Source organism: Xenopus laevis, chromosome 1S (genome assembly GCF_017654675.1).
Source record: "Xenopus laevis strain J_2021 chromosome 1S, Xenopus_laevis_v10.1, whole genome shotgun sequence".
NCBI classification, from domain to species: Eukaryota; Metazoa; Chordata; class Amphibia; order Anura; family Pipidae; genus Xenopus; species Xenopus laevis.
In genome coordinates this window covers 24,757,808-24,785,763 of record NC_054372.1, presented here as the reverse complement: position 1 = coordinate 24,785,763, position 27,956 = coordinate 24,757,808, and the positions used below count along the sequence as shown (strand labels likewise).

The following is a 27,956-nucleotide window of genomic DNA, read 5'->3' as shown; positions in this document are numbered from 1 at the left end:
ACCAAAAAAAAACAAAATGAAATGTTGCAGTGAAACCCACATTTTATGTTTGTCAGGGATCGTGAAAAATGTGTGAAATCTGGGGAAATGTATTATGGATGGTGGGACCACAAAAAAAAAAAAAAAGTGTAAAATGTGCAGGAAAACAAAATCAGGGTGTGTAAGATTAAGGTTTTACTGTATATTAAAGTCAATTTTTAAGATAAAATCCCCTTTCAAAGGGAACTGCATCCTGAGCTAAAGTTGGATTTTGCACAGATCACATTGCGAAATTTAATCTCCCAAAACTCCTCACGGGACCCTGTGCTCACTGCTTAGCAAGCTTGTGTGCCAGTGTGCTTTCTTCTCATGAATAATTGAGGTTGCCGGTTACCATCTATCTGATGCCATAACAAAAGCAATGGAGCGGAGGAAATACCCGGGAGAGGGGTGTGGCTGGTAAACCCTAAACTAATAGGGTTTAGAAGTGTATTTAAAAAGAATTATGACGGTTTCACTGAGATCGTTCTGTAAGTGCAACACGTCTCCATGTCAGCACAAGTATGCAACTGCCCCTGATGAAGTATAATCTTATACGAAACGCGTTGGGGTAAGCACTAATAAATATTATAGATTTGTAAAATAAGGAAAAGCGTCACCCTTCTTATTCTTTTCGTAACCAGCCTGCACCACTTGCACAAAACGATTTTAAACGTTTTTGAGTTCAGAAAACGCTCAGGTCCACCACACAGAGACTGGAAACACTGTGTGGCTCTCACCAACATGGGGAGAAAGACCGCACCGAGTAGAGAAACCCGGCAATTCTGGAATCAGCACTTGAAGCGATTCTTCTTAGAGAACAGCTGGATCATCTGCCGCATTTAAAGATACGCTTCAAATGATCTGCGGCCTGTGAATATAAGCGGTATCTGGGCCATTGGAGGGAGGTCCCCGTAGTATTTCTCCATTGTGGCTTACACAATTGTCTTTTTCTTTATTCATTTAGGAATCTCAAAGTCTTGGAAAGCAAACTTGCACTTGAATGGCTAACTATTGTGTCTTCTCCCTCTTGTTTCTAATAGAAACGCAAGTCATGGTATCAGCTCAAGGAAAAGTCTCCCAAGGCACAAACTGCTGATCCATGGGAAAAATCTGCTGCTGATAATGAAAGAAAGAAACAGATCACACACACAGCATTCAGTTAGAACAAAGGCATCTGGGAAGGTTACATGAAATAACCTCGGTCAGGAGCCCTACCAAGGGAATACAGAAGGCAGCTTCCCACAAAACTCCAATGTCCAGGGGTTAAAAGCAGATCTACTGCAAAATGTGTTTTAAAACATACCAGACAGCTGACATCATGCAAACCAATGCCTTATCCTTGCACAAATCCCCCATCTCTCAAACAAAGACTTTATTTTAGGTCAGAGAAAATGGACTTTAAAGGAGAATGAAAACATAAAAATGAATAGAGTTAGAAATGCCATGTTTTATCAACTGAACATTGAATCAGCCTAAAGTTTCGGAATCTCCATAGTAGTAAACATCCAGGGCTTCAAAGTTGTCACAAGAGTTTCCCCATCTTGGATTTTGTTAGGAGTGTCAGTAGCACTCACATGCTCAGTGGGCTCAGAGCAGCCGTTGAAAAACTAAGTTTAGGGGTCATTGCAAATTATCAAGAAAAAAATCAGGTTGGCCTGTAATATAAGCTGATGCTATTATTAAATTTGGATCCAAAAGTTAGGCACCCCCAAGTGATCGCATTTACTTACCTGAAACCCCGGGGTGATGCACATATTAATAGAAAACTGCACCGGCCCAAGATTCTTCCAGCGAGCACCACGGAGGGATCTTCTTCCTGTTACTTCTTTCTTCAAATTTTCCGGAGCAGACACATGCGCAGTAGAATGAAACGGACAGCTTTTTCGTTAAAGTTCGGCTTTTCGCTCTACTGCACATGCACTGCCACAAGAAAAAAAAAAGAAGCCAGAAGACGATCGCTCTGTGGTGCTCATTGGAATAATCCCGGACCGGTGCAGTTTTCTCCTAATAGGTGCACCGGACTGGGGTGTCAGGTAAGTAAGTGCGATCCCTTGGGGGTGACTAACTTTTGGCACCCCCAAGTAAAAATACCTTTGCTTCTCCTTGTGGCAAAAAAGGTTTTGCGACTGCAAGTTTTTATTACATCCACTGTGAACGTTCACAAAAGAAATTTGGTTGCAAACTTTGCGAGGAAGTCGGTAAGGCCTTTATCCGTCAAAAATAGGGATGCACCGAATTCGGCGGTTCGGCCGAATCCAAAAGTCAAAATTGACGCAAACATCCGCGTCTCTGCGACCATTTTTTTGATAGCGAAACATATAACATTCCCCCCATAATGTATAATATTTCTGCTCTACTTCTTTAGATAAGCTTTAGCCCACTGCCTGATTAGACAGCACTGGGAGACAATGGCATTTTGATCACCATAATTTGGATGTTATGAATTACTCATCCAGAGCAAATTGTGTCTGTTGTTCTTGTATCACCCCCATACCTTTGATCCTACACTAATTTACATAGATCTTCACATAGCTTTTTAGCCTTAGAGTTTATGGGTACATTCTGGTCAATTTTATATTTTCAACAGACATGACCAGCCACTTTTCAGTTTTTAGGGTCTAAAAAAATATGGGATGAGAGTTTAATTAGCCAACCACATAGGAAAAGAGGACCAACTTGGCCAACTGAAAATGAATGCACAAAAGTATAGAGCCTAAACGTGGAACCTACTCTCTCAAGAAGATGGAAAACAAATTATTTTTCACAGAAAGCTACAAGCTGGATACCTCTGGTAGCAAGGAGCACTTGGGCAGGCCATGAAAATGTTTTGGTGCATTACACCATTTATTTAGGTCTTCGGTTAGACAGCTCTGCCATTTAATCAATTGAATGGTCAAGCAAACAAATATATGAAGAGCAAACAAAATGTACAAACTCTATAGTGTAAGAGTTCTTGTCCTGTCACATACAAGGATCTCAGTAATGGCCATCATTATAGGATAAAGGCATCTAAGCTAGGCGAGTCAGTCATTCCGTTATATTATCAGTTATAGCATCACAGCTGTGCAGAATAGCTTAAGCCCATAAAGCAGTGCTTCCATTTTTGTGCAATGACAGAGAAAAATGTCACATGCACAAAAAAATTTGAAAAAAAAAAATTTAAAAAAGGCACTCGCCAAGTCAGTAATAACTGAACTTTGAGGAACCTTATAAATAAAGCACCATAAAGAATTGTGTGATGTCACACCAAGCTAATATGGCAGCTGCTATCCTAAACAAACAGAGAGAGCTTCTAGGGCTGTTTACTCAGGTGTGATTTTGAAGAATAAATATAGTGTTATAACTTGCACTATTGTGGCTATAATCTATTGGCAATAAACTGCTTCGGTAGCTTTCCTTCTCCTTTAACATCCCTTTGTATTGGCCCGTCTCCTCTTTACTCAGGATGCTGGGCAAAAATCTGGACAGAGGAGAAGAGCTAGATGGACACAGAAGGACCAAGGGTTGCTTGAGGGCAATCCTAGCAAATGTAAACTCAAACACATATTTGTACAGACATTTACTTGTCCTTAACCCAGCGTGGAACTGGAATCCAAAAATTGACAGTATAAATATTGCTGCAAACTAGGAAATATCTGGCAAGGGCATCTCATCAGAAGAGATGATGGGAAGCTCTTTTTGGTAACACTACAGGGACCATGGGTAAAAAGAGGTTACAGTTTGATACGCTAATCTTCAAGGGCAATAGCAAACAAACAGGACTTCTATTCCCAGTTCAGGGGCATTTCTATTTCCAGTTCAGGGGCATTTCTCTCAGAGCTCATCTAGGAAGGCGGAGGCTCCATTGGGCGCTGTTTAAGGGCAGAGACACACGTGGAGATTCGGGGAGACAAATCGCCTCTTCTTAGGGTGACTAATCTCCCCAAACTGCCTTCCCACCGGCTAGAATGTAAATCGCCAGCGGGGTGGCACTCGGAGCGCTTCGTTTTCCGAAGTTTCCTCGTAACGCATCTTTGGGCGACTTCAGAAATGTAGCACTCCGAGTGCCATCCCACCAGCGATTTACATTCTAGCCGGCGGGAAGGCAGTTCGGGGAGATTAGTCAGCAGCTGACTAATAACAAGTGCGTCTTCTCTCCATAGCACAGAAGGAATGTTTATGTTTGATGATACAATCCTAAATATCAGTTGACCTTTTGGACAATTTTTATCTAATACAACCAGTCTCCATTTCTATACAAAATCACTGAGTTCAAAGTTCCTTACAATCGAATTGTCCTATCATGAATCATGCAGTTAAATAAATAATGGTTGCTATGTTTTACGCCTATGAAATAAACCCTAATATTATGAAGGCAAGCAGTGTCTGTAAATCTGTATATCTAAAGAGAGCAGACAACTCATGAAGGAACAAATCTATGCAAATAATACCAAGTTTGGTATGCCCTTAATACTTACAGCTGCAGAAATATTTAGATTTAAAAGAGACAGAGGGACAATGTATAGTATTCTGTACACGATCCATTCAGTGGCACTTCTCTCAGTCCTCAGTAATGTACAAGTGTATTTAATATTGTGTAACAGAGCCGGAAACACTAACTGTGGGGGCCTTAAAAGTTCTCTTAGCCTCCAAACCCGTCTTTGGCCTTCGTCACACTGAAGGTTTTGTTCCAACTATTTGCCTCATTCTTGCAGCACAAGGGGGGGGGAGCAGCAGCAAGCACAGAAAACAAGCTTAAAAAAGGACCCACGGGAAGGAAAATTAAAAAAAATAACCCCTCTGACCTTCAGAAACACTTTTTTTTTGAGGTTTTGAAATTATTTACAAATATAGTTGCTACTTAAAGAGGCATCTGTCCAACGGTTTATATTTGCTGCACTCCCAGTTCTGACTCCAGAAACAATGTAGCAGGAGCCAGTTAATAAATCAGCATGGCTAAATGGCACGGATCAATGCAGCGTGACTGGTCACATGGGTAGCAGGACTGAGTGACCACCAACACTTGACAAAAAGCCTGCCTAAGGTCCGCCTTATGATCCATATGATCATAAGGAAATGGGGTAAAAACCTATGTTTGCTTAACCATATACAGTAAAACAAAAGCACAGCAGCTTTTAAAAAGTCAGTTTCTTTACCCTAAATGGTAAGTTGAAAGTGGCCTATTGTACAGCTACTGTAAAGCACTGCAGGTCATTTCCCCAAGATAAAATTTAAGTAAATAAAGGATATGAATGTTATTTACAAACACTTAAGTCGCAGCCTACAACAAGCCACTGCCCATAGAGTGAATGCCCTGCAAGATCATTTATTTGTTTAAAGATCACAGAAACATCAAACTACTAGTAATATTCTACTTGTGCAAGATTCAGAGTTCTAAAGTGCCAGATTTAGAGTTCTAAAACCACTAGTGACAGCAGCAGTTGTAGAGCAAGTATCCCAGCTTTGCCACATAATGTGGCACTATTAATGGCTGTGTGGCTCTCTGAATATCAATACGGAGGTTCCAGCATATACAGTACAACTGGCTGCTTGTTTCCTGCAAGTTATTGCCTGCATCACAATGGAGTCACTGGCAATAAACCAGCAAGGGTTACAAGGTAATCTAAATCTTTCTGTTGCAAACCAGGTTCATCAATGAGCCTACTCTTGTGTGCCCAGCTAGCAGGTGTACTGCCCATATTTTGGGCATTTTTATTGCAGCAATGCTGCCTGGCCTTTAGGTGCTTTTTTACTTCAATACTATAGATACCGAGGACACAATAGTACAGGTGGGCCTAGCATAGTGTCAGCCAACATTATGCTGAACAGATGGTGCAAATCACAAACCATGCACCCGCAAAGCCAAAAATATATTATTTAGCAGCTACTTAGAAGTCACAGTACAACTATTCCAGTACAAACACTAGCAAAGTTCACAAACTATTCAGTATTATCCTTTGCACCAGTCATAATCTACATGTTCCAGTTATCCTGCTACACGGAGTTTGCAGCCCTTCTTCCATCACCCCTACATTATAGGTAAACAATATAACCCAGGTGATGAGCTCTGGTAACAAAGGGAGTTTATAAACTGGGCTGTCATTTATGCTCCCTAAATGATAATGTGGCCCCAGGGTAGGGTTGTCACCTGACCGGTACTTTACTGGCCTGGCCGTTAAAAATTAAGCTTGATCCCAATGTAATTAAAAAGGAAAATGCCTTAAAGGAGAAGGAAAGCTACGGAGGCATTTTATTGCCAATAGATTAGCTGCAATAGTGCAAGCTAGAATGCTATATTTATTCTGTAGAATGTTTTACCATACCTGAGTAAAAAGCTCTAGAAACTCTGTTTGTTTAGGATAGGAGCTGCAGTATTAACATGGTGTGACATCACTTCCTGCCTGAGTCTCTCCCTGCTCTGGGCTCAGATTACAGTAGAAAAGGGAGGGGGGTGGGGAAGAGGAGCAAACTGAGCATGCTCTTGCCCAGGGCAATGAGGTTTAAGCTGAAAACAGGAAGTCTGATACAGAAGCCCATGTGTACACAATAGAAGGAAAGAAATGCAGTTTTTCTTTTGACAGGGGACTCAGAGCAGCATTACTTTGAGGGTTTACTGGTATATTTAGATGGACCTTTCTGATAAGGCTTACTTAGTTTTAACCTTTCCTTCTCCTTTAAATATAGGAAGGCCGGTATTTTTTTTTAAGAAAAGGTGGCAACTCTACCCCAGGTACACAACGCAAATGAGCATTGTTACTCTGTATGATGGGTCATGCTTTCAGATTTTGTATATGCACTTTAAACTTCCTAATAGTCTTGACATTATGCAGGGAAAACAACAGCAATTAAAAGGATTCCTTGGGACTAAGTGAATGAATAACAACCTCCCACCCCAAAACTAAAGTGCCGGCTATGATAGCCTGTGGCCTTTAGCAGCCGGAGGAATAGTGAGAGTTGTAGTTCATCCACATGAGGAGGGCTGCACACTGAAAATCCAGATAAAGAACTACAATGAACATTGCTTTTTTATAATAAGAACAAAAGATTATGGCCAAAAACATTGGAATTTGTAGACTAAGGACGTCTAGAGGGGCCACCAACTCTGAAAAAAATGAAAACGCTTGAAATAAACTAGTTTATCTTTCTAAAACACTAACATTTTATTCACATATGTACTGGGAAGTCTGGTCAAACGGCTACATCATCTTCCCTACACTCACAAAGCAGCATTTTGCCCTTGCTTTATGGTAGTTCCCTTCTAGTCAAGACATGTGCCTAGGGTGACAGCTTTAGGGGTGTGGGACACTTAGGGGCACATTTACTTAGCTCGAGTGAAGGAATAGAATAAAAAAAAAAACTTTGAATTTCGAATTATTTTTTTGACTACTTCGACTCGAACGATTCGAACTAAAAATCGTTCGACTATTTGACCATTCGATAGTCGAAGTACTGTCTCTTTAAAAAAAACTTCGACCCCCTACTTCGCCAAGTAAAACCTACCTAACCTCAATGTTAGCCTATGGGGAAGGTCCCCATAGGCTTTCTAACTATTGTTTGGTCGAAGGAATATCGTTCGATCGATGGATTAAAATCCTTTGAATCGTTCGATCGTACGATTTCTCCTTCGATCATTCGATCGAACGAATTGCTGTAAATCCTTCGACTTCGATATTCGAAGTCGAAGGATTTAACTTCGACAGTTGAATATCGAGGGTTAATTAACCATCGATATTCGACCCTAAGTAAATGTGCCCCTTACTGTTAAATTGGTCAGTGAAGCGGAGAGGGAAGGCAGGTACCCCCTTTTCTGCAATTGGCACATGTACATACTGTACTGCTCATAATCTGGTCGGTACTGGTTTGAAATGTGTCCTTGGTCTAACTGTGCTTAGAAGCAGGGACATATTTTGAGCCAGTGCTGCCCTGGTCAGAGAGATCCGATATGCAATCATTTGTATCACTGGAAGATTTTGAAAAGTTTTGCTAAGGAAAAGAAGGTGGAAAACAACCCCAAAGGAGCTTTAACCTTTTGTCCACACAAGCTGCAGGGAATGTTCCAACAATTACCACTGATTTAAATGTAACCCAGAAACACAGAATCTACCTTGCTTTGATGGCAGGGAAAGGGTTAAATATATATTTTTTTTAACTAACTAGCAAAAGAAAACTGCACAGGGCTAATTAGATGTAGCCAGCGCTCTGGACACAACAGCAGGAATGAATAAAACTTACCTTGGCCACCCAACTAAACAGAGGGGACATCTCTGAGCTGCACACGCCGAGCAGTTCATGAGTCCGTGCAGCAGTGTCACACACAGAGAGGAAGACTATGGGTCGTGAGTGCTTCAGACCACTGTTTGGAGACTCACATTGTGCAGCTGAGCAGTCACTTCCCTGGGCTTGTAACCAGTATAAACGTCACTGTGCATAAGCCATCCCAGTCTGAAAGCTGGGAGGGGAAACGGCAAGTTGAACAGCTAATCTCTCCCGTGCAAAAGTTGATCTGATGGAAAGGAGAAAGGGCTAAGAAGCTGCTGTGGGTCTTGCTTATTATCTTCTCTAAGGCTCCTCCAGCACATACTTATCCTATTTGCTATACATGGCCACAGGCCTGGGAGTCAAAATAGGCCCCGGCATTTCAAGTACACAGAGGCCCAAACAGCCCCCGACCAGCCCAACTTGCAGCAGCCCCTCTGGCATTTACCAGAACCCACAGATTGCCAGTTCGGGCCTGCACGGCCCCTACACTCACACAATACACTAGGTAATATTTACAGTGTGACCCATTCCACTCAGAATGCAGTAGTGAGTAAACGGTCAGTAAAGTGCATGTACAAGGCATATACAGCTGTGGGTATAATAAAGATAAGCAAAAAGAAGTGAGATGCAAGATACAATTTCACCTCAAGCTTACAACCTCTACTATACATCCCTGGAGAACTGCACTGTCTCTTCAACCTAAAATTACCCCCGGCAATAATAAAAGCACACACGTTTATGATGCTGCCGTGCCAGCTTATTGGCTGGGCACTTATTCCAACAATGACAAATCTCTTGTTGCCAATGCCACCTGGTCCTTGCTGCTCTGACTCATTTGTTTACAAACGTTAGCAATCAAATTGGTGCAATCAGCATTGGGAGGCGGGGCCACAATAGAATGAATTAGAGTGCAAGCGAAAGCAGAAGCGTTTTGAACATGTTACAGTGAATTGCTGATGAAGACTTAATTTTGCAGGCAATACACAACATACTGATAAAACAAATACTATATAATAATAATAATGATAAAATGATTATAAAACCCAGAGGTAAGCAAGTGTGACAGACAGACAGACAAACAGAACAGATATAGCAATTATTTGATCATCACCAAAAGCACTGAAAAAAATCAGTGAACTGGGGCAGCGAAGGAGGTTCTAGATAAGGGTTGGAAGGATCAGGTTCTGCTTGTCTGACATTTTAGCCAGAATGTTAGATTGTAATCTGTTTTACATAGAAATTGTATGGGCATGACAAAAGCAAAAGATTTTAAGGATTATATAAGAAATCTTGCTTTCCTGCCCATTCTCTAGTAGTGACTACAGTATCTGCATGGCTCAGGACACAGCTGCCCAGGAACAGCAACAAGATAAGGGAAAGGGACACCAATAACTAAACAGATTATATATATATATATATATATATATATATATATATATATATATATATATATATATATATATATATATATATATTTATCATCTATAACAATTCCTCTAATTCTGTTCAATTAAAGGGAACGGAAACTCGACCAATGATATCCATGCATGCAGATATGGGACCTGCTAGCCAGAATGCTCAGGGCCTGGGGTTTTCTGTATATGTGAACTGAATGGCTCCTGCACCTGAACCCACTGTTCAGCCATGGCTAGTTTGCTCCGGGCCAATTTGTGACATGTTTGTCTGGAATCTAAGGACATTGTCCATGTATTATGGTCACTTACAAAGATTTTTTTCCAAATATTTAAAGGGGTGGTTCACTTTTACATTAACTTTTAGTGTGTTATAGAATGGCCAATTCTAACTTTGCCTTCTTCTTCTTCTTCTGACTCTTTCCAGTGGGGTCACTGACCCCATCTAAAAACAAATGCTCTCTAAGGCTACAAATGCAGTTATTGCTAATTTTTATTACTCACATTTCTATTCCAGCCCTCTCCTGTTCATATTCCAGTCTCTTATTCAAATCAAAACAACCAGATTGCTGAAATTACAAACTGGAGAGCTGCTGAATAAAAACCTAAATAACTCAAAACACCACAAATAATAAAAAAATAAAAATAAATTAAACCCGATTGCAAGTTGTCTCAGAATATCCCTCTCTACATCACACTAAAAGTTAACAACCCCTTCAATCAGCACAAATCCACATAAAATCATAACAGTCAAGTAGTCAAACAGGATACAGATAGCGCTAGCAACTGCTGTGCCATAATAAGGCAGAGCTCAGAGAAACCCTTAGTCTAAATCAGTGATCCGCAACTAGTGGCTCATGAACATGTTGCTTACCTTGTATGTTGCTTTCAATGGCCTTAAAGCAGGGGCTATGTGTCCACATATGTGCTAAAAATTACCCATACTGCATCCCCAGGGACTGTTTCCAGGCTTGTGTTGTTCACAACTCTTTTTACATTTGATTGTGGTCTTAAAGTGGGGGTCCCTAACCTTTTTTTACCCATGAGCCACATTCAAATTCAAATAAAACTTGGAGAACAACACAAGCATGTAAAAAGTTCCTCTTGTGCCAAATAAAGGCTCTGATTGGGTACTGGTAGCTCCAGTGTCTACTAGAAGCCAACAGGAGGCTCTTTTTTTAGGAACACATGCTTATGTAGTTGTACCTAAAGTTTGCCTTTAAACCAGGAATTCAAATAGGCACCACTTGGAGCAACATCTAACAGGTTGGTGAGCAACATGTTGATCGCAAGCTACTGGTTGGGGGTCACTGACTTAAAGTATGGACCATAATGGTGCTCCAGGAGAGACATGGCTTGCACCACTGGCAGATAGGATATGCGCCGGCCATGGGTTGCTTTTGCAGCAAAAATAGATTTCAAAGAAACAATGCTATTTTAGTTCTGCCTAGCTAAGTATTATGGAATGATATAAGAATTACCAGAGTCAGACGAGAAACTTGATTTATCTGCTGTAAACAAGTTCAGACTCAGGAAGGAACTGGCAGCAGCACAAAGTAAAAAGATTGAAAATAGAGATCAGCTGTTTAATAAAAAAATATAGACTAGCAAGACTAGAACTCTGGTTGATAAAGGTGTGGAATATAAAGTCTAGCTTTATATCAGGCCAATCTGTGGTCTGCCAAATGTTTAAAAAACCTCCAGCAAACAGTGGCATGAAGATTCCACCTTGGAATATTGTGGCATTACTTGGAGTAATATACAAAGCTTAGCATGAGTGATGTGTAATGGAAATTAGCCTGGTCAATATTTGGAACACAATACCACAAAAAGCTTACCACACACTCACACACACTGAATGACTCTGCCAACCCAAGTCCAACCTGAACAGGCTTCTCTATAAGGATATAAAACAGTAGGAAATTATATTATTATATATTTTCTACAGCTGTTGCCTGAAGGCTAAAGAGGGAAGCCTAACTTTCAGTGTATTTTCCTTGGGTGAAAGCCAAAAGAAATGACTTCACCTGTAATCTAGGCCCACTGGCTATTAAAAAAATCCTCATAATACAACAGCTTAAATAGGTTTAGCACCAAAAACTAATACATTGGAAGACAAAGCTATAGCTAAATGCAACTTGTATAAATATTTAAGGGGTCCAAATTCCAAATAATCATGAGAGCACTATTTCATTAGTAATTATAATAAAAACTGCAGTACTAGTCCATGACAAAAACTAATATCAAGGGATATATGAAAGGATAAACTGTTAAACGGAGTATGAAGGTACAGAAGTACCTACAAGTATCTCATTTGCTTCTCTTATGGCTTCCGACCAATTAGTTAGTTGGAACAGACAGACACATGGGGCAGAGAAATATGTTTTGGTGCCTGATGAAGAAGACACCTTACCTTTACTAGCCAGACAGTGGTTAAGAAGACATCAAGGGTTAAATGTTAAATCTACCGCCTCTTCACTTTCCTGCACTGGTGGTGCTGGCTCTCTGTCGACCCGGCAAAGTCCCTTAGCAACAGCAGAAGACTCACAGATCCGTAAACACTATTTTTTTGGGGCGTACCCCTCTTTTTATTGATTTATCACCACAATGATCAACATTTCAGGGGGTTCGTGAGTCTTCTGCTGTTATGAAGACATCAAGAGCCAACTCTTTCTACAATATAGGACTATAATAACCAGACCAGAAAGATACCAAACTGAAAAGCAAATAGATAAATAAAAAAGCCATACCAACTCCGATGTAAAAAAATTATATGAAGGTGAACCTCCACTTGAAACCCGATATTTGATTCCACATAGTTTTCACTCAGTACTCTAGGGTAGCTAAAATAAAATTATATAACCATAACTCTCTCTATCAAACTGGATTCCAAGATGTTTTAATCATGATTGTGCTAAACAATATGGGACCTGCACAATATATGCACTGCATGAAAGAAATGTGTATTGCATTAGCTCAGGGGTGTCCAAACTTTTTTCACCAAGGGCCATATGCGGTAAAATATACAAACAGCCGGGCCACTCACTGTGGACACGCCCATTTTGTGGCCACACCCCCTGATTACCATGTTCATTTTACAAATTTTAAATAAGTAACACACACATACAAACACACAGACAGATACACACACACACACAGTGACACACACACACACACACACACATACAGTGACACACACACAGTGAAACACATACATATAGTAACACACACAGACACACACACACATACAGACAGATACACACACACACACACATACAGTGACACACACACACACACACATACAGTGACACACACACACACATACAGTGACACACACACACACACATACAGTGACACACACACATACAGTGACACACACACATACAGTGACACACACACATACAGTGACACACACACACACACACACACACACATACAGTGACACACACACACATACAGTGACACACACACACACACATACACATACAGTGACACACACACACACACACAGTGACACACACACACATACAGTGACACACACACACACACACACATACAGTGACACACACACACACATACAGTGACACACACACACACACATACAGTGACACACACACACACACATACAGTGACACACACACATACACACATACAGTGACACACACACACACACACATACAGTGACACACACACACACACACACATACAGTGACACATACATACATACAATGACACACACACACACAGTGGCACACATACAGATAGACACACACACAGTAACTCACACACTCGATCTGTAACTGACTCCCTTGCCCGACTGCAGCCTCACTAAATCCAAGCACCGAACAGTTTTACTCACAGTTCTTGAGAACATGCAGGAAATCCAGGCCAGGTTAGGCAGCAGTTGGAGCCATGCTTTCAGCTTGTTTACTGGCTCCCCCTCCCTCCCCGCACTACACTAAACTCCAGTCACGGGGAGGGGAGGGCGGAGTTTAGGACAAGCTTCTGTAGCTTCTGTGAAGCACTGTAGGTTCCGCCCCTCAATGACGCCGTGGTAGGAAACTTTTTTTTTATGGATGCTGAGAGGGGGAGGGATTTTTGCACGCTGCGGGCCAATTAAAAATGGATATCGGGCCGCATTTGGCCCGCGGGCCGTAGTTTGGACACCCCTGCATTAGCTTATTCAACCCATACAAAGAGAGGAGAACTAATGGATTTTAAAGGAAACAGGATAAATGAAACCCTCTAATTCTGTAGTATAGTCAATTATGTATAATATATGGTGTTGGTTTTATTTTTGGCTGTAAATTAATTTTGTCTTCAAAAATTGCCCGACCCGCGGGTATCGGGTCAGCCCGCACATCACTACTGAGGGTACAAATAGCCAATACACTCCAAGTCCCTTAACAGTGATAATGGAGGGTTGTACAATGTAATGTGAGCAAGAGTAGCATAGATCTCACACAAAATTAATTTACTGGCTAAATGGATCTGAGGGTGTGTTTCCTGTACATGTAAGAAAGTTATGATACGGGAGAGGGGTTTCCCTCTGTGACAAACAATGGACATTGTGGTGTCATTCAACTCCTTGTAGCTGTGCCCTTTATAAGCGGCTTATAACCATAAAAACAGAATTAAATCATAATTGTATCTGGAGCCGGACTGTGAACAAAGCAGGTGTTTTTAAACTGTTATTTTGCATGCCATTTATGGGTCCTGACAAAGTTACTCACTCACTGTGTTTGTACGAAGTCCCCTCTTACAAAACATTAGGATAAAGGAAAATAAAAACGGTTACATAACGGTTTTGTAGTACAAAGGGGAAGTTCAACTTTTGATTAACTTTTGATACAATAAAATACAAAGGGTAGAACTGCGCTACGATTAGACTTGGGAGTTATTTCCACAAATGATATTTCTAATAGTAGTGCGTATTACATGGAAAGACAAACAGTTCTTACCACATTCAAATTAAAACACAAGCTTTGTAAAATTGTGCACTGTCCTTATAATCGGTCTGCTACATACAATGCTGTTCTAACATCTGTACCCCGGCGGTTTCAGAACACTTCACACATCCATTCATACAACTCTCACAAGTAACACCTTTTTCTAGGAGTTGCATGACACATTGGATAATCCTATCACACTAACTACACAGTATCAACACCTCTTTGAATTTCAGATGTCACCCCTTTGAAGAGTTACAACGTGCCATTGTGATTGGATTAGTGGAAGAGTTTATATGCAGAGAACTTCCCACACCAGTCAGTTGAACTGAAGAAGCTGCTCGGATGAGTAGTGAAACGTCTTCATTGATTACTCAGCAAGTCCAGTTGTTTTTAGATTGACCTATACTAGATATAACATGACCTGGATGAATGAAAATCTTCATAGGCCTATTATTTGGAGTTTAAGAGGACCATTGTGCAGAGATTCAAAATACTTGAGGAAAAACAAATCTCTTTCAGATGCCAGTCAGAATTTGCAGGTAAGTATATTAAGACTACAAAGTACAGTACATCATGTCATCTGTATAACAACACAGACCTGTTTATCCAAAGAAAACAAATACTCAGAAAAAGAAAGTAGTCTATAGTTGACCTGACTTCACCCTACTGGTCACTTTAAAAGGTATCATATTCTAACTATTAAATATAGAATTATTTATTTGAAAGAAGGGGTGTTTGTACAGTGTGTGTGCGATATTTGAGGAGTTCTTTTGGGGATAAGCCATTCTTTTTTATAGGGCAGGACTTGATCTGCAAGTAGTAAAAAGGTTAATCGACTCTCAGACAGTTTCATGCAGCTTTGCACCAAAACAAAACTTTAAACTACAAGCCCTATCTTTACAACAGCTTCCTAACCACAAATTGGAGGTTTAATCCCACTGCAAACTAACCTCAAAGCATGGTCCCCCACAGTCTCTTGGATATGCAAATGAATAGGCTGCAAGTGGTATTGCTTACTAACCAACAGTCATTAGACAAAACCTGCTTTAGGACTGTGGAACACTGGAAGATTTTTATAGATGCGGTTGCAGGCGACAAATCTCCCCAAAATCCCTCTCCATTGCCAGGAATTGAAATCTCTGGTAGTGTGTCATGGATGCTTTAGTGCTCTTAAAGACAAGCGTTTTTACCTGCGCCCCCGTCTCATGCGTTCAGTCGCAGGGGAGCACAGGAGTAGACACACTACTGAATTATTTTCAATGTGGCTGTACTCACACAGACGCATGTAAGCGACGAACACAGGTGAAATGCAGCATGCGGCTTCCCAACCTGCATTCGGCGCTTACATGTGTCTGTATGAGTACAGCCACATTGAAAATAATTCAGTGCGTCTACTCCTTCACAGAGATTATACACATCATTCACATCAGTTCCTGTGGCAGTGGAGCTTGCAATCTAAGGTCCCTGTCACACACATTATGGTGATTTTTATCAGGAGCTATTTAACCTGCCTGTATGTTTTTGAAGGAAAGCAGAGTAGCTGGAGAAACCCCCATTCAGACATGGCGAAGAGAATTAAATATGTAGGAATGGGGAATATTTATGCATTTACTTTTATGTATGAAAGTCAACAATGTCAACTTCCTTCCAATATTCCCACAGACCAATTATTTTTTTGGGGGGGGGGGAGGGGGAAGTATTGGCCTAATATGCTTTTAATGCTTTTTTGGGGATATTGTGTGTCTAGAAAAAAAGAAAGACAGAAAAAAAAACACACCCTCTTAATTTTGAAAAACATTTCCTGCTCAGAAACAGGAATATTTAAGCCTGACATTTACATATAAACCAACTGCAAGGAGATATACAGTCGTAAATGTGGTGCATGTGAATGTATCCTTTAAATAACAATGACTTCATCCAGGTTACATTTCCTTTATTCATTTCCTGCAGAATTTTTTGAAAAGCTGCAGCCAATGAAATGTCTCCTTCCAGAAGACTGTGCAAGAACGAGGAAATGAGTCAGACCAGGGAACACTGAACCTTTACAACTGGTGAAACATCATTCCAGAGAACTATCCAAGTGTTCTGTACATCACAGTGTAATAAGAATAAAGAGGTTGTTCAACGTTGGGTTCATTTTTAGTATGATGTAGAGACTGAGAGTGATGTTCTGAGACAATTTGCATTTGGTTTTAATTTTTTATTATTTGTGGTTTTTAAGTTAATTAGCTTTTTATTCAACCGCTCATCAGTTTGCAGTTATAGCTGACTGGTTGCCAGGGTCCAATTTACCCTAACAACAAGTTTCTCTGGAACTCTCTCCCACGGTCTGTCCGACTTTCTCCCAATCTTTCTGCATTCAAGAAATCTCTTAAAACGCACTTCTTCCGAGAAGCCTACCCTCACTCTGCTTAACTACCAAACGCAACACCACATACAGTACCACATTTCTCACCCACTTAAATCCATCTTGCCCACTCCCACACCTTGTGTATTACTCCCTTCCCTTTAGAGTGTAAGCTCTTTCTGCATAGGGCCTTCCTCACCTTTTGTACCGGTATTGATTGTGATGTATGTAATTCCATATGTTCTATGTATATAATTCATGTGATTTAGTTGTATAATCACATTTATTTTACAGTGCTACGCAATATGTTGGCGCTATATAAATACATGTTAATAATAATAATAAAATAAGAGAATGGAAAGGAAATAGGAGAGGGTCTGCAGAGAAAGATTAGTAGTAATAACAATAAATAACCTTACAGAGTTTGTTTTTTTAGATGGGGTCAGTGACCCAAAAATTATGTTAAAGGTGAACCACCCCTTTAAAGGCAATGATGGACTTTAAGCAAGAATAAATAACAGACAGATCATTAAGTTGGTACCCACTGGAAACTTTATGAAAAGCAAAAGGCAAATATGAACAGGAAAGTGTAAAATATAGCAAGGTTAGCAAACCGAGAATAACACATTCATATCAAATTCAAAGCAGCATTTGTATTTTCAAAAGTGGGGGAAAAAAAGAACAACTTTTTATTATTGCTTTACCTTGTAAATAGAAACAAAAAGTTTCCAGTGAAGAACAAGGGTACATGCTGGCCATGAAGAAAATGTTACACTGTATCAAAAAGTTAAAAATGCAGTTATATGAAGGTGAAGGGTTACTGACAAACAATGAAACTGGGCACATTTTCAGGGCCCCTTTAGCTGCGGGGTTCAAGCGCTGGGAGTTACCACTCCTGCCTTTAGCATCAGGCCGCCAGTTGTTTGTCCCTCAGCTGTCAGAAATTTGCTGTCGGGGTGAAACATTTGATTGGTTGATAACGGCCTATTCCCCCCTCCCATATAATCCTAAAGCTGGCTATAGATACAAAGATGCCATCATAATGCAGGTTAAAAGACTTATGTTGGCTACCGATAAGATCGCTGCATGTATTACCATATCAATGGGTGACTGCCACTACTATTTGTCAGACATTGAACTTTTGAACAATTGCAGTCTGTCAATCAATGGCCAGAACATCGTCCGATTTGTTATTTTTTCTACTTATTTTATCTGAATGGTTAGTAGCAGAACGGCAGACTGAAACGACCGATCATTCATTATACATAATTAATCCTTATTGGAGGAAAAACAATCCTTTTGGGTTTAAACAATGTATAAATTATATTTTAGTGGAATTAAGAAAAGGAAATCCAAATTATGGAAAAGGTCACGAGGTGGAAAGAACTCTGGATTATATGCACCTGATTAATCTATGGGCAAGCGAGAGAACATGGATTTTTGAGGAAGCTGCACGTTATAATCAGCTCTCAAGTCGCCAGACTATTTGAAAAAGTCCCGAGATGAAGCCGCTACAAGAATAGCCCATGGCATGACGGTAAAGCAATCATCGCATGGAGGACACTATCCGGCGAGTATAAACAGTTTTACTAGCATACATCCGAGCCGCATTTGTGTTTTGCACAATTTGGATCTGTAAAGGTGTCCATACACGGAGAGATCTGCTCGTTAGGCGGTGTCGCCAAATGAGCGGATCTCTCCCCGATATGCCCACCTTGAGGTGGGCAATATCGTGCTGATCCGATCGTGGGCCCTAGGGCCCAACGATCAGATCCTAACGGTGGCTTTACGGGCGGTCGGATCGCGGGACCGCATCAATGAACAGTTGCGGCCGCGCTCCGACGGGATTTTTAGTCCCATCCGATCGAGATCTGGGCGACTATTGTTTTGGCCAGATCTCGATCGGGGGGGGCCCCATACATGGGCCAATAAGCTGCCGACTTGGTCTGTCGGCAGCTTTTATCGGCCCATGTATGGCCACCTTAACATCTCCGCACAAATAGTGTTCCGCTCCTCGTATGATCGGTTTGAAACGGTTACATATTTGTTTCAACCGCTGCTACAGTGCATCCGTTATGTAACAAGAAAGCGGATATCAATTACCGCAGTCATACATTGTATCTCCTCGCAGCCCATTAGCGGATAGTACGAGACTTTGAATATTATAATAACATATGGAGAAACATGCATGTATCTGCCACATCAAGGAACACTAATATAACCAGAGCAGTCACACCTCCTAATTTATTTTAATATGGAACTTTTTATATTTAAATTTGCTGCTATTAATTCATAAAATACTATATATACATGAAATTCTGCAAATTAATTGTTATACATGAAATTTGATAAATTTATTTTGTACATGAATTTTTATATTCTGTGTGATCAAATAAAAAAACCTCAATTAATTTATATTAATTTACTCCAACAATTATTGAATTAATTAATAATTATTACATGCTATTATGAAGGAATTTACAGAGTGCGAGAAAGGAGATTCTTTACCGTTCTAACATATGAATTTATTTCAATCTCACGCACTGCCCAGAAGGTTAAGTAAGCTTCAATTAATATTTAGGAGTGCGCTGCCACCCTTCTATGTAAAATTATGGAAAAGACCTCTTATCCAGAAATGGTGACATACCTGTAAAACTTGACAGTAGCCCCACAGGCCCATTTGTACAAAAGGAAAGCCAATTACCCAGCAACTAGGGTGCATAACTGCTCGACAGTGAATTTCTTGCATACATAAGGCTCAAACAAAACTGGATCCAGTGGTTTAACTATAGAGGAAGCAGACAATGTGGCTGCAGGGGGCCCAGGACATATAAGGGCCCCTCGAGGCCCTAATTCATATACAACTTGAATAAATATTGGTAAAACAAGTCAGCCTTTAGACATTTTGGGTGACTGAAAAATGATTTGCTGTGGGGCCCAGTAATATCTAGTTATGCCGCTGGCAGTTGTCTCATAGCGCATACAGGGCGGATTGTGGGCAGAAAATGCAAATATGAGAGGAAGATTGAATTTAATCCTGTCAATCTCGCAAACAGGACAGATGAAGATGGGACTGTTGCTGCGTGTTCCATAGGCCCGATAGTAGAATAGTAAAAATGCTGTAACATAAACAAGTCTACTGCACAAACATTACAACTTATGTATTTGAAACTCTACACTGTTTTATTGACAATAAATGGTATATAGTTTGGTCTATGAAATATACAATACTAAATGACTTAAGCTGGCCATAGATGCAAAGATCCGATCGTAAGAATCATCGTACGATCGGACTTTCCCATCTCCCGACCCGCCACTAACCATTCAGATCAAAGTCTTACCAGTCAGATTAGTTAAAGAACAGATCAGCAATGTTCTGCCCCTGACAGCAATCGTACGATATCTATGTCCAACCAAAGCTAGTGACAGTCTCCCACTGAAAATCGTAAGATCGGCAATACACGCAGAGATATTATCGGCAGCTGACAGAAATTTTCTAACCTGTCCGATTGACCAAACGACCGATCTCCGCCGGACGAAAAATGTCGGGACTCTCCACACACGGTTTGAAAATCGTACGAATCCTCGATTCGTATGATCAGATTTTTGCGTCTATGACCAGCTTTACTGAGCTTCAAAATACTGTTATAAGATTAGCTCCTTTATAAGCAGTATAACAGCTGATCCTTCTAGCGCAATCAAAATAGCTTATAATACATCATAGGCAATTAAGCATTATGGGGGAGGAAGGTACAAAATCCTCAGTATCAAACAGATCCTCAGCCATCTCTCAGCCTACAAAGCATTTTATGGTCATGGAGCATTTTTATGGAGTCATAAAAGGCTAAAGTGACCTTTTTCCTCACTTGAAATAACAGAACTGTTGTGAGTCAGCCAATTTTTATCCCAGCCTCAATGAGATCTAAATAATCGTGCATAACTCAATAAAACCCACTTTTGTCTCCATAACGGACTGTTGTGTGACATTTACTTACATAAATAACATCTAAATGTCTGTTCATGCCTTATAAAGATAGGGGGGTGAGGTTGTGTGCGCAAAGCACGTGTAAAAAATACATGAGCTAACAGAATCTATTTAATTCTGACCATAGCAAGAAGAAACACAACGTTACTGATATTTTTTAGAGAATTAACCCACCAGTCACGCACTTAAATCAGGAGCTACCTTGTGAAATGCACAATTCATTATAAGCATCAGTTAATAGTATTGCTCCAGCAGACCTCTGCACTGAAATCCATTTTCAAAAGAGCATATTGATTTAATTTTGAAATCTGACATGGGGTAGACATATTGTCAGTTTCCCAGGTGCCCCCAGTCATGCGACGTGTGCTCTGATAAACTTCAGTCTCTCTTTACTGCTGTACTGCAAGTTGGAGTGAAATCACCCCTTCCCTTCTCCCCCAAAAGCCCATCAGCAGAACAATGGGAAGGTAACCAGATAAAAGCTCCCTGGTAGATATAAAAACAGCACTCAATAGTAAAAATCCATGTCCCACTGCAACACCTTCAGTTACATTGAGTAGGAGAAACAATAGCCTGTCTGAAAGCAGTTCCATCCTGAAGTGCTCGCTCTTGCTTAAAGCACAATGACCTGAGATGGTTGCCTACACAGCAATATTACAACAACAAAAAAAAACACACTTCTTGCATTAGGAATGAAATTTTACATGGTAGAGTGAATTGTTTGCAGTGTAATTTAGAAATAGAGTCCCTTTAAGTTATAGATGTATTACAGTATGGGAACTGTTATCCAGAATGCCTGGGACCTTTAAGTCTACTAGAAAAATCATATTAACATTAAATAAACCCAATAGGGAGTGTAAGGTCTATGCACAACTTCCCAATAAATTATATAATCAGTGGTACAAATTCTAGTCCGTTTGGCAGATTCAAGCTCAGCTTCAATAGGTTAGATGACTTGATTAGAATTATGGGTAACAATTGACTTTTTTATACAAATAAGACTTTAGAAAATAAACTCTATGGCATGCTAAAAAGACAAATTCATAGAGAGAAATAAAAAAAAAAGGTAAAAGAGCATCATTCTGATACATGCTATCCATGACAATATGGAACGCTATCCCAATGATAGGCATCAATGAAACTTCATACAATAGGAGCACTTGTTCGGAACATGTTCTCTACCCTAGATGAAGGATAACTACATATGTTATAGATTAAAATGCAATGTTTGATGCACGTCATTCTATCACAGCTAAACCTAGAAGGCATTTTAAAGGGGTGGTTCACCTTTAAGTTAACTTTTGATATGTTGTAGAATGAGCAACTTTTCAATTGGTCTTTATTATTTATTTTTATTTTTGGAATATGAATAAGAGGCCTAAATAAAAAGAGGAGTAATAAAAAGTAGCAATAACAATACATTTGAAGCCTTAGGGCAGAGACAGACGAGAAGATTCGGGGAGATTCGTCACCCGACAATAAATCGATTCTTCTTCAGGCAACTAATCTCCCCGAACTGCCTCCCCGCCGGCTAGAATTAAAATAGTCAGCGGGATGGCACTCGGAGCGCTTCATTTTCCTTGCAAGGAAACTTCAGGTGACTTCGGAAAACTAATCGATCCAAGTGCCTTCCCACCGATGATTTAGATTCTACCCGGCGGAGAGGCAGTTCGGGGAGATTAGTCGCCCGAACAAGAAGCGATTTGTCTCCCGGAATCTTCTTGTTTGTCTCTGCCCTTACAGAACATTTGTTTTTAGATGGGGTCAGTGACCCCACCAACTGAATGCTGTACAGTCAAAAGAAAAAGGAGAAGAAAAAAAAAACATATGAAGGCCAATTGCAAAGTAACTTAGACTTAGGCCTTCTATAACTTACTATACGTTTGCTTGAACGTGAAACGGGCCTTTAATTTAAGTATTGGTGTTATTATAATTATAATTGCACCTACTTCAATTAGAACAGGTATTAAAAAAAAATAAACAATCTCTGGTGATCCAACCCCTCCCAGCAGCTCATAAAGTTCCTAGTTAAACCAGTAGACAATGATCTCCAGCAGTTGCTGAGACACAACTCCCAGCAGCCCCTCTGGAGAACAACAGGTTTATCAGAAACAGCTGGATCACACAAGAAGGCCAGGCAGCTGATCCCCATGGAGGATACACACAGAAGAAGGAGAATAGGAAAGTTACCTGCTTCAGTTCTTTCTCTTGCCCAGTATCCAGGTGAATGGAGATGAGTTTCTGCAGCCTGGCCTTCATCACAGCGGGTGTGTATTACAAAGCATTAGAAGCGGCTGCTCCTTCCCGAACATGCTTGTGTTTGCTCTCAACTTCCTAACGCTTTCCTGCACCAAGTGTGAAGCTCCGGCCAATCACAGCGCGGCTAGGGGGGACTCGCTAAGCTCTGCCTCTCGCTATTGGGCAGGACGGCCGGTAAAGGAACTGTGTGTGGCTGCTCACGACTCTTTCTGTATTGGAAGCGCGGGCTGAACGCAGTTCCTAGGGGATATGGGAGGTTGTGCTGCTGCATTGCCGCCGGCTGGGGGCGCTTGTAGGGAGTGGCACTGGCTTAGAGGATACTTGCCCGGGGCATTTTTCCTTATACACCTTTGGTAAGAATATTGCTCACAGACACAACCCCAGCTGTCAGGTCAGTGAAAGGGCTGGTTCACCCTTAAGTTAACTTTTAGGGGCCGATTTATCTAAGGTCGAGGTGAATTTTTGAAAGAAAAAAAAAAAAAATCAAATTTCGAGCTATTTTTGTGTACTCTGACTAGGGAATAGTTCAAATTCAATTCGAAAAAAATTTAAAAAATCCGAATATCGAAATTTATCACGTACTGTCTCTTTAAAAATTTGACTTCGACCATTCGCCATCGAAGACCTGCCGAATTGCTGTTTTAGCCTATGGGGGACCACCTAGAACCTATTTGGAGTCAATTGTGGACTTTGAAAAATAAAAGTTTTTTGGGGGGAAAAACTTCGATCGAATTTGCTATTCCTTCGATTCAGATTCGGCCGAATACGGACATTCGATCAAAAATGGACCTATTCGACCAAAAAAAAACATTGACTTAATTTCGGTTGGTCTTTTTGAATGTGAATTTTCGAAAAAAATTTCAATTCGACCCTTGATAAATATGCCCCTTAGTATGTTATAGAATGGCAAGCAACTTTTCAATTGGTCTTTGTTATTTATTTTATATAGTTAATTTTTTTTTAAATAATTTGCCTCCTTCTTCTGACTCTCAAATCAGTGCATGGTTGCTAGGGTAATGTGGACCCTAGCAACCAGATTGCTGAAATTGCAAACTGGAGCGCTGCTGAATAAAAAGCTAAATAACTCAAAAAACAGAAATAATAAAAACATATAATAATCATCATACTAAACTTTAATTTAAAGGTGAACAACCCCTAGATTTGGGGGGGGGGACTTTTATCAGCGCCTATAGAAATTCTTGGAAGTGGCTAAATGTCCCATGATTGATTTCTTATATCTGTAACTGTTTTATGACATAATTGTTCCCCTGACTAAAGGTTGGACCTCCAACATAAAACACAAGAGTCTGACATGAGACAGGCACTATGGTTCTCCATCTGTAGCTAAACTGTAAGTCTCAGGCTGGTGGCAAACAGGGTGTGTCCCTCTTAACCTGTCACCAATGTCAGGGCCGGATTTACATAGTGGGCACTCCTAGGCCTGCTGCCATGTGTCCCCCCACCCCCTCCCTTTTATACACGCAAGTTTTTATTGGGATCGAAGAAATGGGATTGGCTCACAGGAAATTTATAAAACTATTGTATCTTCTGCGCATCCCCAGTGTTTCTGAACCAATGTAGGTGTGGTTGGGCAGCATGTCGCCCCTTAAAATCCTGCCGCCCTAGGCCTGGGCCTTGGTGGCCTCTCCACAAATCCGGGCCTGACCAATGTTCCCTGGCTGATGCCAAGATGACAAATTGCCCTTTGTACAAAAAAAAGATTTGCCATTGTGGTCCATCAATCAGTGTCGGACTGGGGCTGCCACCTTAGGGGCCCACACGCACCTGCTCTGGGTCCCGACCCCCCTCGCCAACTTCAGGGCTGCCGCCTCCAACTCACCCTCTGCCCCGATTGGTGCGTACTTGCTTCTTCTTTCAGTCGGCCAGGGAGAGGCAGGCACGTGGAAGTGGATCTAGGCTGGCGGGGGCCCACCAGGTATTTTTTACGCGGGCCCAGTTCAACCCTGACACCACCTCTCTGGCAGGGGCACTGCTGCCATTAGGCGAGTTGAGAAATTTGCCTCAGGGAGCAGCAGGCCCCAACTTACCAAGGGTGGTAAAAAGTCACTCCTGGTAACTAGGAGACAAATTTCTGGTCATTAAACTGAAATTCAGCTCATCTAGTGCAGAGAGAACAATTGAGCTCACTGCACTAGCGACGCAGACATAACCTAGTAAAGTGCTTTTGGTTAGCCACTAGCAGGGCCGCCATCAGGGGGCCACAGGTACAACTGTACCTGGCCTGAAGGGGGCCCCCCTTAAGTAATGCACAGCCGAAATGTCGAAGTCCCAAAAAGAGCCGAAGCTCTGAGGATCCAAAGCTACGAATGGAGCTGAAGCCACGAAAAGAACCAAAGTTGAAGTCCTAAAACCGCGAAAAGACCCAAAGCTACAAAAGGAGTCGAAGAAGCTGGAGAAGAACCTAAGGTAAGTTCCACTGAACACTAATGTTATTTTTTTCATTTATTTTTTTTCATTTTTAACTTTTAAAGGGGAACTGACCACCAATTTTTTAAAAAAAAACTTTTATGTGGGCCCTGGCGCCAAATTTCTTTTTTAATTTATATGGGGGGCCCTGGCCACCAATGATTTTTTTAAAAACTTTTATGGGGGGCCCTGGCAACAATGTTTCATCTTTTCAATTTATAGAGGGGGCTGGGCCCTTGGGTAATAAAAACATGTGCAAATCAGTGTACTGGGCCTTCCAATCATGGACCATGTGTTTTAGAAGTTTATAGCAGATTATATTGGTCAATGTGACCCCCCACCCCGACGTTTGGCCACACTGCTCATATAACTGAAAGATGGAGGTTGCATGGTACAAAGCACAGCTTTTTAACTGGGAGAGCAAGTGAATATGATTCCGGCCACATCTCTGGTTTATAGCAGCTTGGTGATCTCAGAAGGCTGTTACCAAATAAAGGCAGAATATGCTTAGCGTAGTTTTGTTTCGTGTTACTGAGGGATTAAACAAACAGGGCTACAGGCCCGAGAGGAAAAGCAGTTAAAATGTCTTTATCAATATTTCAATATTTATTATGTGGATGTGCAACAATAGACAGTAGTACATTCCAGATCAGAGACACCACCCCTTTTTTGCATGCTTTCAAGAGGCATTAAAGGGATACTGTAATGGGAAAAAAAAATTATTTCAAAATTAATCAGTTAATAGTGCTGCTCCAGCAGAATTTTGCACAGAAATCGATTTCTCAAAAGAGCAAACAGATTTTTTTTATATTCAATTTTGAAATCTGACAAAGGCCTAGACATATTGTCAATTTCCCAGCTGCCCCAAGTCTTGTGACTTGTGCTCTGATAAACTTCAATCACTCTTTACTGCTGTACTGCTAGTTGGAGTGATATCACCCCCTCCCTTTTCCTCCCCAGCAGCCAAACAAAAGAACAATGGTAAGGTAACCAGATAGCAGCTCCCTAACACAAGATAACAGCTGCCTGGTAGATCTAAGAACAGCACTCAATAGTAAAAACCCATGTCTCACTGAGACACATTCAGTTACATTGAGAAGGAAAAACAGCAGCCTGCCAGAAAGCATTTCTCTCCTAAAGTGTAGGCACAAGTCACATGACCAGGGGCAGCTGGGAAATTGACAAAATGTCTAGCCCCATGTCAGATTTCAAAATTGATTATAAAAAAATCTGTTTGCTCATTTGAGAAATAGATTTCAGTGCAGAATTCTGCTGGAGTAGCACTATTAACTGATGTGTTTTGAAAAAAACATGTTTTCCGATGACAGGATCCCTTTAAATACTCAGTTCTAAAACTACATTTTTGAATCTTTTTTACTGCTTCCATTAATTTGAATGAATAGAAACACAAGCTTGCTTACTTACAGAGACAGCTGTAAATATCCCCCTACTGTTATACTACATAATATATACAAGAAGGTATTACATGTAAATCCCCATGCTTTCCCCCATCAGCAGACAGGTATAAATATAGTTAAGATCTTTTCAAGAAAGATTGTTCGTTTCATTACAGAAGTGTAGAAAAAATTGGGTTTTTAAAAACTCACATGAATTCAAAATTTGACCTTTGATAAATGTGCCTCCCGGAGTCAGAAATGCACATTATCTCCAGTAACATGGGGAGAATTCTGTGCCAGGAAACCAAAGCTGCGATTAGTTTGATAGTGTCGTTATCAGTAGAACATCTGGTACAGCTAGCCTTAAGCTCCCCATAGACGCAAAGATTTTTCTTGCCGAACAACCGATTGTATGGAAGTCCGACCAATCCTTCGAAATTATCACACGGTTAGTGGGAGTCGAATGATCGTACATCTTACAATTTTTCGGCCAACATCTGTCAGAAAATTGATCGACCAGGTTAAAAAATCTTTATCGGTCCCAGTGCAAATCTATGTCTGCAGGGACAAGCAGGCAGCTAACCTTCAGTTTTGCTGGCAATATCGCCTGAAATGGTCTTTTTAGTTGATGGACACATCGTACATTTAAACGATTGTTTCGAAATATTCGTGGTCTCACAATAATGATTGGATCTTTTAAAAATCCCTACATCTATGGCCAGCTTTACAGTATTCGCAGACATCTGAGTTACTCAGAATAAGTCTACAATATAGCACCTCTGTGGCAGAACCAAGCCCTTGATAAACAAACCTTACTGAATCTTGCTGAAAAGTGATTAAAAATAACTCACCTGTGAGAATATCTTTAAAAAGCCTGCTAACAATAGGCCTTAATTTATTTTTAACAAACCAAATGAA

The 27,956-nt window shown here is 40.7% G+C and overlaps 1 protein-coding gene and 1 long non-coding RNA gene across 9 annotated transcripts in view; one reads left to right on the top strand and one right to left on the bottom strand.

Annotated features, from left to right (window-relative positions):
• tbc1d1.S (TBC1 domain family member 1 S homeolog) overlaps positions 1-27,956 on the bottom strand; it is a 112,878-nt gene that overhangs the window by 68,566 nt on the left and 16,356 nt on the right. The window contains exon 1 of one of the 8 annotated variants that reach the window (XM_041579422.1): positions 23,146-23,432. The exons of 5 other annotated variants lie outside the window; for them this stretch is intronic. In XM_041579422.1, coding sequence (XP_041435356.1) covers positions 23,146-23,214 — 69 coding nt within the window. In that variant the 5' untranslated portion in view covers positions 23,215-23,432. Of the gene's footprint in view, positions 1-8,232; positions 8,478-23,145; positions 23,433-27,956 lie in introns of those variants that run through there. 2 more of the 8 variants (XM_018243091.2, XM_041579423.1) reach the window with 2 other exon arrangements.
• Positions 14,962-16,748, top strand: LOC121399273. The gene is made up of 2 exons (XR_005964870.1): positions 14,962-15,162; positions 16,574-16,748. It is a non-coding gene; the product is annotated as an uncharacterized LOC121399273 (long non-coding RNA).